The 14,199-nt window shown below is 37.7% G+C and overlaps 1 protein-coding gene across 1 annotated transcript in view; it reads right to left on the bottom strand.

Annotated features, from left to right (window-relative positions):
* CCDC169 (coiled-coil domain containing 169) overlaps nucleotides 1-14,199 on the bottom strand; it is a gene marked incomplete at its 5' end in the record, with an annotated part of 42,363 nt that overhangs the window by 27,503 nt on the left and 661 nt on the right. The window contains 1 exon segment of the mRNA XM_067713192.1: nucleotides 13,168-13,247. Coding sequence (XP_067569293.1) covers nucleotides 13,168-13,247 — 80 coding nt within the window.

Here is a 14,199-nt window from a genome sequence, read left to right as displayed (position 1 = left end):
TGTATAAAGTTCCTATTTCACTTATAAAAAAAATCTCTACTTCTTTTATAGGCAACAAATTTCTTTGACTTAAAAACAAGTTGGATATTTTCCCATATTCATGAGTTGTCTCTGTGTCCTACTCATATTTATCTACTGGGAACTTAGTGTTTTCTAACTGAATTGCAGAGGACATAGATGTGGTGAAAATATAAACATTTTGTCCATCATTTTGGCTACCAATGTCTTTCCCAGATTACTGTTTGACTTCTCATATTGGTCTTTTTTCCTTTAAATCAAGGGAAGCTATTTTCACAAGGGAAGTCAAACATAAACATGTTTTCCTCAGTGATTTATTGCTCTTTAAGAAAGGCCTTCTTTATCCATAAACAAATATACATTCATCTATATTTTCTTGGTTCATTTTAAAGTATTTAAATCTTTAAATTTTAAATATTTAATAATTTTAAATATTAAATCTATCTGCAAGGTTTTATTTTAGAGTAAGTTTTATTTATTTGGCTGCCCCAGGTCATAGTTGCAGCATGCGAACTCTTAGCTGCGGCATGTGGGCTCTGGTTCCCTGACCAGGGATGGGACCCGGGCCCCATGCATTAGGAGCACAGAGTCTTAGCCACTGGACCACCAGGGAAGTCCCCCCAGAAGTTTTGAGAATTAAGTATACAGTGAAGATCTAAAGGGATTATTTTTCTAAATATTATACCAATTTTCCAAATGGAATTTATTGAATAATTCATCACTTTAAAAGAAGCTCATGTTTTTTTTCTTTTTTTTTGGCAGTGCCATGCAGCATGCAGAATCCTAGTTCCCTGACCAGGGATCAAACCCATGCCCCCTGCATTGGAAGCACGGAGTCTCAACCACTGGATGGCCAGGGAAGTCCCTCTTTTAGCTCTTTTAAAGCTCTGTGTGGTGACACAGATTCCAATAAAACATTACTGGTAATTGGCTCTTTGGTTCCAGTTCTCTGCCCAGAAGCCCTTTCCCAAACTTGGGCAGGCAGGCTAAAGTTGTTCTTTCTTGATGGTGGGAAGGGGAAGACTGTAATTAGAAAGTGATAGCTTCATGATTTTTATGGAATGTTTGTGTCCCTCTAAAATTCATATGTTGAAGCCCTAACCCCATGTGACTTTAGTTGGAGGTGGGGTCTGTGAGAAAGTGATAAAAGTTAAATGAGATCATAAGGGTGGGGCCATAATCCAATAGGGCTGCTGCCCTTACAAAAAAAGGAAGAGGCACCATAGCTTGTTCTGCCTGCCATGTGAGAACACAATGAGAAGGTGGTCATCTGCAAGGCAGGAAATGGGTCCGCACTAGAGGCCAAATCGGCTGGCACCTTGATCTTGGACTTCCAGGATCTAGAACTATAAGAAAATAAATTTCTGTTGTTTAAGCCACGCAGTCTTACGGTACTTTGTTATGATAGCCCGAGCAGACTAAAACAATGATCATTTGGTATTTTCCTATTTCAATGTCTGGTGCAGTTTTTGTAATAATCTATTTCCCACAAGTCTCATAAATGAAAATTATTTTCTCCTTTTTTTCATAGATAACTGAAAACAATTTTTTAATTAACTTAGTAACCTGGCCCTGAATTTCACACTAGTACAATGTTTTAATAAATTAGAATCTCTTTCTGTTATGGACTGAACTGTGTCTGCTTCTTCCCCCCAAATTCATATGTTGAAGTCCTACGCTCCCAGTACTCAGATGTGACTGTATTTAGAGATAGGACATTTAAAAAGCTCATTAAGGTTAAATGAGATCATATGCTTAGCCCTAATCCAATATGACTGATTTCATTATAAGAAGAAATTAGGACACAAACAGGTACAGAGGGAAGACCATGTGAAGACACAGAAAGAAAGCCCTCAGAAGAAACCAACCCTGTGAACATCACACCCTTGGACTTGTAGTCTCCAGAACTGTGAGAAAATAAGTTTCTGTGGTTCATCTCAGCCTGTCTGTGGTACATTGCTATGGAAGCTCTAGCAAACTAATATACTACCTATTTTGTTTTACTGATTTGTTTTCAGTTTTAATGACTTTAGCTTTATTATATATTGTAGGAGTCCCGTCAACTCCCCAAAATTTCTTATCAGTTATCCCTGTCTATTTATTCATCTCATTAACTTTAGAGTCAGTTATTGAAGTTAAGAAAAAACAGCTCTGTGTTTTAATAAGAATTACATATCAATAAATTAATTTGAAAAGAATGAGCACATTTATAACACCCAATTCTCCTATATAGGAAAAGTCTACGTCCCCATTATAAAACCTTAATAATAAATTTCCCAATTTCATTTCACTTTAGGGTTTCTCTCCAGTATGAAATCCCTTATGTTGAACAAGGTGAGAATTCCGTTTTTTTCATTTTTTTTTTTAAACATCTTTATTGGAGTATAATTGCTTTACAGTGGTGTGTTAGTTTCTGTTTTATAACAAAGTGAATCACTTATACACATATATCCCCATATCTCTTCCTCCTTGTGTCTCCCTCCCTCCCATCCTCCCTATCCCACCCCTCTAGGTGGTCACAAAGCACTGAGCTGATCTCCCTGTGCTATGTGGCTGCTTCCCACTAGCTATCTATTTTACATTTGGTAGTGTATATATGTCCATCCAACTCTCTCACTTTGTCCCAGCTTACCCTTCCCCCTCCCTGTATCCTCAAGTATATTCTCTTGTAGGTCTGCGTCTTTATTCCCATCTTGCTCCTAGGTTATTCATGACCATTTTTTTTTTTTTTTTTTTTTTAGATTCCATATATATGTGTTAGCATACGGTACTGGTTTTTCTCTTTCTGACTTACTTCACTCTGTATGACAGACTCTAGGTCCATCCACCTCACTACAAATAAGTCAATTTCATTTCTTTTTATGACTAAGAAATATTCTATTGCACATATGTGCCACATCTTCTTTATCCATTCATCTGTCGATGGACACTTAGGTTGCTTCCACATCCTGGCTATTGTAAATAGAGCTGCAATGAACATTGTGGTACATGATTCTTTTTGAATTATGGTTTTCTCAGGGTATATGCCCAGTAGTGGGATTGCTGGGTCCTATCGTAGTTCTATTTTTAGTATTTTAAGGAACCTCCATACTGTTCTCCATAGTGGCTGTATCAATTTACATTCCCACCAACAGTGCAAGAGGGTTCTCTTTTCTCCACACCCTCTCCAGCATTTACTGTTTCTAGATTTTTTGATGATGGACATTCTGACCGGTGTGAGATGATATGTCATTGTAGTTTTGATTTGCATTTCTCTAATGATTAATGATGTTGAGCACTCTTTCATGTGTTTGTTGGCAGTCTGCATATCTTCTTTGGAGAAATGTCTATTTAGGTCTTCTGCCCATTTTTGGATTGGGTTGTTTGTTTTTTTGATATTGAGCTGCATGAGCTGCTTGTAAATTTTGGAGATTAATCCTTTGTCAGTTGCTTCATTTGCAAATATTTTCTCCCATTCTGAGGGTTGTCTTTTCGTCTTGTTTATGGCTTCCTTTGCTGTACAAAAGCTTTGAAGTTTCATTAGGTCCCATTTGTTTATTTTTGTTTTTACTTCTGTTTCTCTAGGAGATGGGTCAAAAAGGATCTTGCTGTGATTTATGTCATAGAGTGTTCTGCCTATGTTTTCCTCTAAGAGTTTGATAGTGTCTGGCCTTACATTTAGGTCTTTAATCCATTTTGAGTTTATTTTTGTGTATGGTGTTAGGGAGTGTTCTAATTTCATTCTTTTACATGTAGTTGTCCAGTTTTCCCAGCATCACTTATTGAAGAGGCTGTCTTTTCTCCACTGTATATTCTTACCTACTTTATCAAAGATAAGGTGACCTTATGTGCATGGGTTTATCTCTGGGCTTTCTATCCTGTTCCATTGATCTATATTTCTGTTTCTGTGCCAGTACCATACTCTCTTGATTACTGTAGCTTTGTAGTATAGCCTGAAGTCAGGGCGCCTGATTCCTCCAGCTCCGTTTTTCTTTCTCAAAATTGCTTTGGCTATTCGGGGTCTTTTGTGTTTCCATATATATTGTGAAATTTTTTGTTCTAGTTCTGTGAAAAATGCCAGTGGTAGCTTGATAGGGATTGCACTGAGTCTGTAGATTGCTTTGGGTAGTATAGTCGTTTTCACAGTGTTGATTCTCCCAATCCAAGAACATGGTATATCTCTCCATCTATTTGTATCATTAATTTCTTTCATCAGTGTCTTATAATTTCCTGCATACGGGTCTTTTGTCTCCTTAGGTAGGTTTACTCCTAGGTATTTTATTCGTTTTGATGCAATGGTAAATGGGAGTGTTTCCTTAATTTCTCTTCCAGATTTTTCATCATTAGTGTATAAGAATGCAAAAGATTTCTGTGCATTAATTTTGTATACTGCTACTTTACTAAATTCATTGATTAGCTCTAGTAGTTTTCTGGTAGCATCTTTAGGATACTCTATGTATAGTATCATGTCATCTGCAAACAGTGACAGTTTACTTCTCCTTTTCTGATTTAGATTCCTTTTACTTCTTTTTCTTCTCTGATTGCTATGCCTAAAACTTCCAAAACTATTGAATAAGAGTGGTGAGAGTGGGCAACCTTGTCTTGTTCCTGATCTTAGTGGTCATGGTTTCAGTTTTTCACCATTGAGGACAATGTTGGCTGTGGGTTTGTCACATATGGCCTTTATTATGTTGAGGTAAGTTCCCTCTATGCCTACTTTCTGGAGGGTTATCATAAATGGGTGTTGAATTTTGTCGAAAGCTTTCTCTGCATCTATTGAGATGATCATATGGTTTTTCTCCTTCAGTGTGTTAATATGGTGTATCACATTGATTGATTTGCATATATTGAAGAATCCTTGCATTCCTGGGATAAACCCCCCTTGATCATGGTGTATGATCCTTTTAATGTGCTGTTGGATTCTGTTTCCTAGTATTTTGTTGAGGATTTTTGCATCTATATTCATCAGTGATATTGGCCTGTAGTTTTCTTTCTTTGTGACATCTTTGTCTGCTTTTGGTATCAGGGTGATGGCAGTCTTGTAGAATGAGTTTGGGAGTGTTCCTCCCTCTGCTATATTTTGGAAGAGTTTGAGAAGGACAGCTGTTAGCTCTTCTCTAAATGTTTGATAGAATTCGCCTGTGAAGCACCATCTGGTCCTGGACTTTTATTTGTTGGAAGATTTTTATAATCAGTTTCAATTTCAGTGTTTGTAATTGGTCTGTTCATATTTTCTACTTCTTCCTGGTTCGGTCTTATAAGGTTGTGCATTTCTAAGAATTTGTCCATTTCTTCCAGGTTGTCCACTTTACGGGCATATAGTCGCTTGTAGTAATCTCTCATGATCCTTTGTACTTCTGCAGTGTCAGTTGTTACTTCTTCTTCATTTCTAATTCTACTGATTTGAGTCTTCTCCCTTTTTTTCTTGATGAGTCTGGATAATGGTTTATCAATTTTGTTTATCTTCTCAAAAAACCAGCTTGTAGTTTTATTGATCTTTGCTGTCATTTCCTTCATTTCTTTTTCATTTATGTCTAATCTGATCTTTATGATTTCTTTCCTTCTGCTAATTTTGGAGGGTTTTTGTTCTTCTTTCTGTAATTGCTTTAGGTGTAAGGTTAGGTTGTTTATTTGAGATGTTTCTTCTTTCTTAAGGTAGGATTGTATTGCTATAAACTTCCCTCTTAGAACTGCTTTTGCTGCATCCCATAGGTTTTGGGTCATTGTGTTTTCATTGTCATTTGTTTCTAGGTATTTTTTGATTTCCTCTTTGATTTCTTCAGTGATCTCTTGGTTATTAAGGAGTGTATTGTTTAGCCTCCATGTGTTTGTATTTTTTACAGTTTTTTTCCAGTAACTGATATATAGTCTCATAGTGTTGTGGTTGGAAAAGATACTTCATAGGATATAAGTTTTCTTAAATTTACCAAGGCTTGATTTGTGACCCAAGATGTGATCTATCCTGGAGAATGTTCCATGAGCACTTGAGAAGAATGTGTATTTGGTTGTTTTTGGATGGAATGTCCTATAAATATCAATTAAGTCCATCTCGTTTAATGTATCATTTAAAGCTTGTGTTTCCTTATTTATTTTCATTTTGCATGATCTGTCCATTGGTGAAAGTGGGTTGTTAAATTCCCCTACTATGATTGTGTTACTGCCAATTTCCCCTTTTATGGCGGTTAGTATTTACCTTATGTATTGAGGTGCTCCTACGTTGGGTGCATAAATATTTACAATTGTTATATCTTCTTCTTGGATTGATGCCTTGATCATAATATAGTGTCCTTCTTTGTCTCTTCTAATAGTCCTTGTTTTGAAGTCTATTTTGTCTGATATGAGAATTGCTACTCCAGCTTTCTTTTGATTTCCATGGAATATCTTTTTCCATCCCCTCACTTTCAGTCTGTATGTGTCCATAGGTCTGAAGTGGGTCTCTTGTAGACAGCATATATACGGGTCTCGTTTTTGTATCCATTCAGCCAGTCTTGTCTTTTGGCTGGAGCATTTAATCCATTTACATTTAAGGTAATTATCGATATGTATGTTCCTATTACCATTTTCTTAACTGTTTTGGGTTTGTTATTGTAGGTCTTTTCCTTCTCTTTTGTTTCCTGCCTAGAGAAGTTCCTTTAGCATTTGTTGTAAAATTGGTTTGGTGGTGCTGAATTCTCTTAGCTTCTGCTTGTCTGTAAAGGTTTTAATTTCTCCATCAAATCTGAATGAGATTCTTGCTGGGTAGAGTAATCTTGGTTGCAGGTTTTTCTCCTTCATCACTTTAAATATGTCCTGCCACTCCCTTCTGGCTTGCAGAGTTTCTGCTGAAAGATCAGCTGTTAACCTTATGGGGATTCCCTTGTGTGTTATTTGTCGTTTTTCCCTTGTTGCTTTTAATATTTTTTCTTTGTATTTAATTTTTGATAGTTTGATTAATGTGTCTTGGTGTGTTTCTCCTTGGATTTATCCTGTATGGGACTCTCTGTGCTTCCTGGATTTGATTAACTATTTCCTTTCCCATATTAGGGAAGTTTTCAACTATAATCTCTTCAAATATTTTCTCAGTCCCTTTTTCTCTTCTTCTTCTGGGACCCCTATAATTCGAATGTTAGTGCATTTAATGTTGTCCCAGAGGTCTCTGAGACTGTCCTCAATTCTTTTCATTCTTTTTTCTTTATTGTGCTCTGCAGTAGTTATTTCCACTATTTTATCTTCCAGGTCACTTATCCGTTCTTCTGCCTTATTCTGCTATTGATACCTGCTAGAGAATTTTAAATTTCATTTATTGTGTTGTTTGCTCTTTAGTTCTTCTGTGTTTGCTCTTTAGTTCTTCTAGGTACTTGTTAAATGTTTCTTGTATTTTCTCCATTCTATTTCCAAGATTTTGGATCATCTTTACTATCATTATTCTGAATTCTTTTTCAGGTAGACTGCCTATTTCCTCTTCATTTATTAGGTCTGGTGGGTTTTTACCTTGCTCCTTCATCTGCTGTGTGTTTTTCTGTCTTCTCATTTTGCTTAACTTACTGTGTTTGGGGTATCCTTTTCGCAGGCTGCAGGTTCGTAGTTCCCATTGTTTTTGGTGTCTGTTCCAACTGGCTAAGGTTGGTTCAGTGGGTTGTGTAGGCTTCCTGGTGGAGGGGACTAGTGCCTGTGTTCTGGTGGATGAGGCTGGATCTTGTCTTTCTGGTGGGCAGGTCCACGTCTGGTGGTGTGTTTTGGGGTGTCTGTGGCCTTATTATGATTTTAGGCAGCCTCCCTGCTAATGGGTAGGGTTGGGTTCCTTTCTTTCTGGTTGTTTGGCATAGGGTGTCCAGCACTGTAGCTTGCTGGTGGTTGAGTGGAGCTGAGTCTTGGCATTGAGATGGAGATCTCTGGGAGATTTTTGCTGGTTGATATTACGTGGAGCTGGGAGGTCTCTTGTGGACCAGTGTCCTGAACTTGGCTCTCCCACCTCAGAGGCATACCCCTGATGCCTGGCTGGAGCACCAAGAGCCTGTCATCCACATGGCTCAGAATAAAAGGGATGAAAAAGAAAGGAAGAAAGAAAGAAGATAAAATTATATTAAATTAAAAAGTTATTAAAATAAAAAATAATTATTAAAAAAAATTTAAAATAAAAAAAAAGCAGCCAAACCAAAAAACAAATCCACCAATGATAACAAGTGCTAAAAACTATACTAAAAAAACAAAAACAAACAAACAAAAAAAACGGATAGACCAAACCCGAGGACAAATGGTAAAAGCAAAGCTATATAGACAAAATCACACACAGAAGTATACACATACACACTCACCAAAAGAGAAAAAGGGGAAAAAAATATATATATATTGTTGCTCCCAAAGTCCACGTCCTCAATTTGGGATGATTCATTGTCTATTCAGGTATCCCACAGATGCAGGGTACATCAAGTTGATTGCGGACAAGGATGAGAATTCTTGCTGAATGGTTATTATTCCAGTATAGTCATAGTGTTCTGCTATCTCTTCATATAAGTCCTGAATATTTCTTATCAAGGGTATTGTCAGACATTTTATGATTCAGGCTGGAATTGTTGTGCAATCATTAAAAAAACCCTATTTTCTAACTGGTTATTGCTAGTGTCTTGGGTTTTTTTTAATAAAAATTTCTTCCACTTCTGTATCCAACCATTTTCTAATTTTTTAGTATATTATACATAATATATATATATATAAACTAATATATAATATATTATATAATATACATATATAAACTAATATAGTAGTTTTTCAGTTGATCCTCTGGAAAGTTCTGGATATCAAATTATAAAAGTTAAAAATTATAATAATTTTATATCTTCCTAATAGCTATAATGCTTATTTCTGTTTCATATTTTATTGCTTGACTGGACCCTTCAAAACAATATTAAATTTTAATGGTGGCTGGAGGCATCTTTGCTTTTTTCCAGAAATGGTAATGCCTCTAATGTTTCATCATTAAGTGTTATTCCAGTTCAAGATAAATAGAAATATATTTTTTTAATAAGACAAGTTGAATTTTATCAAAACCTTTTTTAGCATTTACTGAGATGAGTTTTAAAAAAAACTATTTGATCTACTAATACATTACTTAATAGCCAAAGAGTTTTTAACTAGAAACCAGCCTATAAATGAAGACTCAAAGGGAGCTTAAAGGAAAGGTCTGGGATGGAGATGTAAATCTGTATGTTATCAGTATACAGATGGCATTTCATACCATATGACCAGAGGGGATCTCCTAAATAGTGGGTGCATGTATCAAAGAAAAGTCAGAGGACTGAGCCCTGAGGCACTCCAAGTTTTTAGAACTCAGGAAGATGAAGAGAAGTGAGGAGTGGCCAGTAGATATGAAGAAAACCAAGATAGCGTGCTGTCCCAGAAGCCAAGTGAGCAACGGGTTTCAATGATGAAGGTGATCAGTTCTGGCAGTGCTACTAATGTCAAGATGAGTACTGAGAGATGACACTGGATTTTGCAAATTGAAAGTCACTGGTGACCTTGATAAGAGCAGTTTCAGTTGATCAGAGGTGAAACTTCTGATTGGAGTGAGTCCAAGAGAGAATAAGACAATCATGCTTGTGCTGGGCAAATCCTGCCCATTTCTATGCCTAGATGAGCAATGTCCCAGAACCTCAGTAAATCAAGGCTCTCTTCTCCAGATGAAAAAACTTTAGAAGCAAACTTAAGAAACTTAAGTGGAAAGAAATAGAGGCTGAGTTTGGGATCTGATGGCAAAATGCCTGGATCCCAATTCCAGATCTATCCCTACCCACCTCTATAGCCTTGAGAAAGACATTCAGAATCCCTGAATCTCAGTTTTTCATCTATAAAATGAGGTGATACTGTTTTCAAAGGGTAGTGGTGAGGTTTCAATTTTTTGAAATGCACTTAAACCCCTAAACCAATACTGATTCTTCTCACTTTTTTAGGTCTCCTGGACATTTTCTTTCCTGTTCTTTGTCTTGTGGCCAAGCTTTAAGATGGTAAAATTCAGATTTACTTAAAACATAAACCACTCGTTTTGAATATAGTTTCCTATGAATCCTAAAGGGCTTCAAAAGGCCACTATGCAAATGTGAAGCCCTTTGAAGTTTGTTCTGCTTGCTGCTTTGCCTAAAAATTAATCCTGTTACAAAACAGGTAGATTAAATATGAAGAAACAGGTAAGAGTGTAAATAAAAAAACGATTCTATTGAAATATTTTGCTGTACACAGAGCAGTGAAAAGTGAAAGGGGATAATGGTAGAAGGGGAAACATGGGGTCAAAGAAGGGTTGCTATCTGTTTTTTAGATAAAATAAACTCGGCATGTTTGTGTGCTGTTGGAGATGATTCAGTGGAGCAGGGAAAACGGTGCAGCAAAGAGAGAGGACAATCAATTGCTGGAGTGATATCCTGAAGGAGGTGAGAGTAATGGCATCTGTTGTACAAGTGGAGGGATTGACATTAAATAAGAGTAACACAGAATATGCAGAGGAACAAGAGGGAAGTAAGAGGATGTGCAAAGTATGTAGGTGGGTATCTTTCTTGGTAGAAACATGTGGAAATCCTCTTCTGATTGCTTCTTGGTTCTCCTTGAAAGAGGAAGGTAAGCTCATTCGCTGAGTGAGAATGGAGAGAGGGGTAGCGAGATTTGAGTAGAGAGTGGAAAGTGTGAAAGAATTACCTAAACAGATGTATCCATGGTTATCACTTGTGCATTTATTTCTTTTATAATGTTAAACAATAATAAATTTATTTTAAAAACCCCTTTAATATTACCCCATTGCCTTCAGGATAAATACAAATTCATCAGAATCATATTAAAGACTATTCTTCATCTTCTTCATAAACTTTTATCTCATCTGTCACATTCTTGTTACAATCTATGTTCCACCCTTATCAGTTACTTAAGAGTTCTCCTCAAGAGGCATTATGTTTAATACTCCCTGTGGCAGACTATTTGCCAAAGATGACTGCAAGAATCCACCCCATTCCACATGTTCTTCTGCAATGTGACCTTGACAAGTAATTTTCTCCATTCCCTGAAATCTGTGACTGTTTTTTTTTTTTTTTTGCAGTACACGGGCCTCTCACTGTTGTGGCCTCTCCTGTTGTGGAGCACAGGCTCCGGACGCACAGGCCCAGTGGCCATGGCTCATGGGTCCAGCCGCTCCGCGGCACGTGGGATCTTCCTGGACCAGGGCACGAACCCATGTCCCCTGCATCGGCAGATGGACTCTCAACCACTGTGCCACCAGGGAAGCCCATCTGTGACTGTTTTGACCAATAGAATATAATGGAAATGACGCTGCCAGTTCTGGGAGTAGCCCTTAACTGGACTGGCAGTTTCTGTCACGGTGCCTTTTGGAATGCTTGCTCTTGGGATACAGCCTCTTGGAACCCAGGCACCATGCTGTGAGAAGCAAAAGCTACAAAGCCATGTGTAGGTACTTCTGATGGGTGGTCCCAGCTGGGCTCCCAGCCAATATCCAGGATGAGTTACCAGCCATGTGGGTGAGTCATCTTGAAATGTCCAGCCCAGCTGAACCTTCAGATGACTGAGCACCAGACTACATCTGACTGCAATCACATGAGAGACCCCAATTAAGAACTTCCCAGATGAACCCAGTCAATCCACAGACTTGTGAGAGACAAATGTTATTTAGAACCCTAAACGATAGGCTGGTTGGCTATGCAGCAGTAGATAACCAGAACTACTGAGTGCCAATGTGGGGAGACAGCAGTTGTCATGGTAGTAGTGGTGGTGGGAGACAGGTGATTTAGGCTAAAATCATGGCTCTGCCACCCCCTGGCTCTGTGATCTTAGCAAGTTACTTAAATTCCTGAACTTCATTTTTCCATAAATGGGAATAATAATAACCACCTCACCTGACACAGTTCCTGGAGTTAGTTGATTCTGAAGAAGGGATAAAGGTTTCCGCCCTTCACCTTAGGTTTTAGCTTGGCCCACTGAGGAAAAACTTTCTCGCCTGCCATTTTACCTTATCTCTTTATACCCATATTCCAGCTCCTCCCCATGAGAAGAGCTGTTGATAATGCGACTTGCTGGGCTTACATTTTACTTGTGGGCATAGTTACTGCATTGTGTGTGTATCTGAGCATGACGTGTTTTGTCTGTAGTTAGATGGATGAGGAAATTCCAGCCAGCCTTGCCAGTGCAACTACTTGGTAAGTGTACTCACAGTCTGCCTCCACAGAGCCAGTTTATTAAGGATACAGACATGGAGACGTAGGAAGCTACTTCAGCCTTGGGACAAAGCAGTGTGCTCTAAGCAAGCTTTAACATAGCATTGGGTATTATGAAAAGTAGCATTATATTTGTCATATGGCTACTAATCCATTTTGTTCATGGCTTCCCCAACAGAAGAAAAGTATGAATGGGTTTAAGAAGCAAAGCCCACCCCCATAACCCTAATAAACTCCTACTGTTCTTTAGTAGTCAGTTCAACACTGCCTCCTCTGCCCTCATGCAAGGTGTGTTGGGTTCTGCTTACCTGAGTTGCCATTTCTCCTCATGCAGAACTTATATTACTTCTGCTCATGTTTTAGTTTGACACTTCCTCCCAATAGTCAGTGAAACTCTTTAGAAAAGGGAAAAGAAAGGTCTTCCATTCAAAGTGTTGACATATGGCAGGATCTCAATCAATATTTGTGTAATAAATTAACATCTTACAGACATTATAAACTTTAAGGATATATGGGTATGTTCCTGTGTGTAGGTGTGTGTGATGAGTGTGTGTGTGCAACACTCGCCTGCCCCTCCCCCATTCTTTCAACACAAACAAATAGCCAAAACCTAGATAGGGATTTTAAGGTTATATCCCAAATCTAGCAGTTAAGATATAAAGGTTACTAATTGAGTTATATAGAAAACGTGTGATATTTTATTACTAAGGAAATAATGTATTTATCTCACGTAACAAAGGTTTTGCTAATTGAAGAATGAACATTCTGAACTCGTAAGTAGACAAATAATTATAAAGTAACAGGTTTGACACTCTGAAATATGTTTTTAAAGCCTCTATATTAAATTATTATTAATGCTGCCAAAAAGCAATACGGAAATCTTGACACTATTATTCCAAATATTTAATTTAATGTACTATAGGTATCTTGGTAAAATGAACAATAGCTACACAGGAGTCATAAATAAAAATATTTACTTATATACCTTCATCGTCAGTATTGAGTTTGGCTTCCAGTTCCGCTATCTTGTGTCTTATTTCAAGCACTGAGAGTTGCACTGTATCCCTATTATTAAACACATTTTGTTAATTACGATTCAATTAAAAATAACATGAGAAAAATAATACACAGTAACCTACCACTACTTCAGGAACAACCTATTATGAAACATCACTTACTGAAGGCCTGGTTGAGAATTAGTAATCAGGCGAACGCAGGCTTCCGATTACCCGGGTCCAGAAGGACACTAAAATGCACTAAAGCTCAAAGCTCCCCATGTAACCACTTAAAACCCTTTATTCTTAAAGTTGGCCTCAAGAAGTCTGACAATTTTGGTTACCTGGTTTCTCAAAGCCCAGCAAAGGAGCTGCAAATTACTATAGACAGAAACAGCTAGGGCAACAGGTAACAACTGACAACCTGAAATAAAAAGGAAAAAAAAGAAACACTAATAAACACACACACACACACACACACACACACACACACACACACATAGCATTCCGGAGATTATCTATTTAGGACATCAGCAAGTGGCATAGTAGTTATCAAAATACGATGACAGAATCATTTATATTTCTGAATGCCTATTACGTTAAAGGCATTGTGCTAAGTGCTGAAGATACTACGGTAAGTGAACAGAACAGTAATTGCAGCACCTAACTTCCACTGAATGTTTATTACAAGCCAACGCCAAGTGCTTTACATACATTTCAGTCCTGGTACCAACCACATGACGTGTGAGATACCGATTTCTACGCCAGTCTTAGACTTGAGAAAACTGAGGCTTCAGAGGTTCATTAACTTGTGCAAGATCATGGACTTGCTGAGTAAGTGGTAAGAGCTGGGATTTGAATTTGTGCAGGATTCCTCTAAAGGACTGGCTCCTACACTCTACTGCTTCAGGAAATACAGAACCTGTCCTCAGAGTGCTTACAGCTTAGTACCAGACCAAGAAATAACTGAGCAATTTAAAAAGTGTGGCTGGAGCTACGACAGAGGAAAGCACAGGAAGCTA

Source organism: Pseudorca crassidens, chromosome 18, assembly GCF_039906515.1.
Source record: "Pseudorca crassidens isolate mPseCra1 chromosome 18, mPseCra1.hap1, whole genome shotgun sequence".
Taxonomy (NCBI): Eukaryota; Metazoa; Chordata; class Mammalia; order Artiodactyla; family Delphinidae; genus Pseudorca; species Pseudorca crassidens.
The sequence above is the reverse complement of the archived record's forward strand: the minus strand, read 5'-3'. Positions and strand labels throughout refer to the sequence as shown.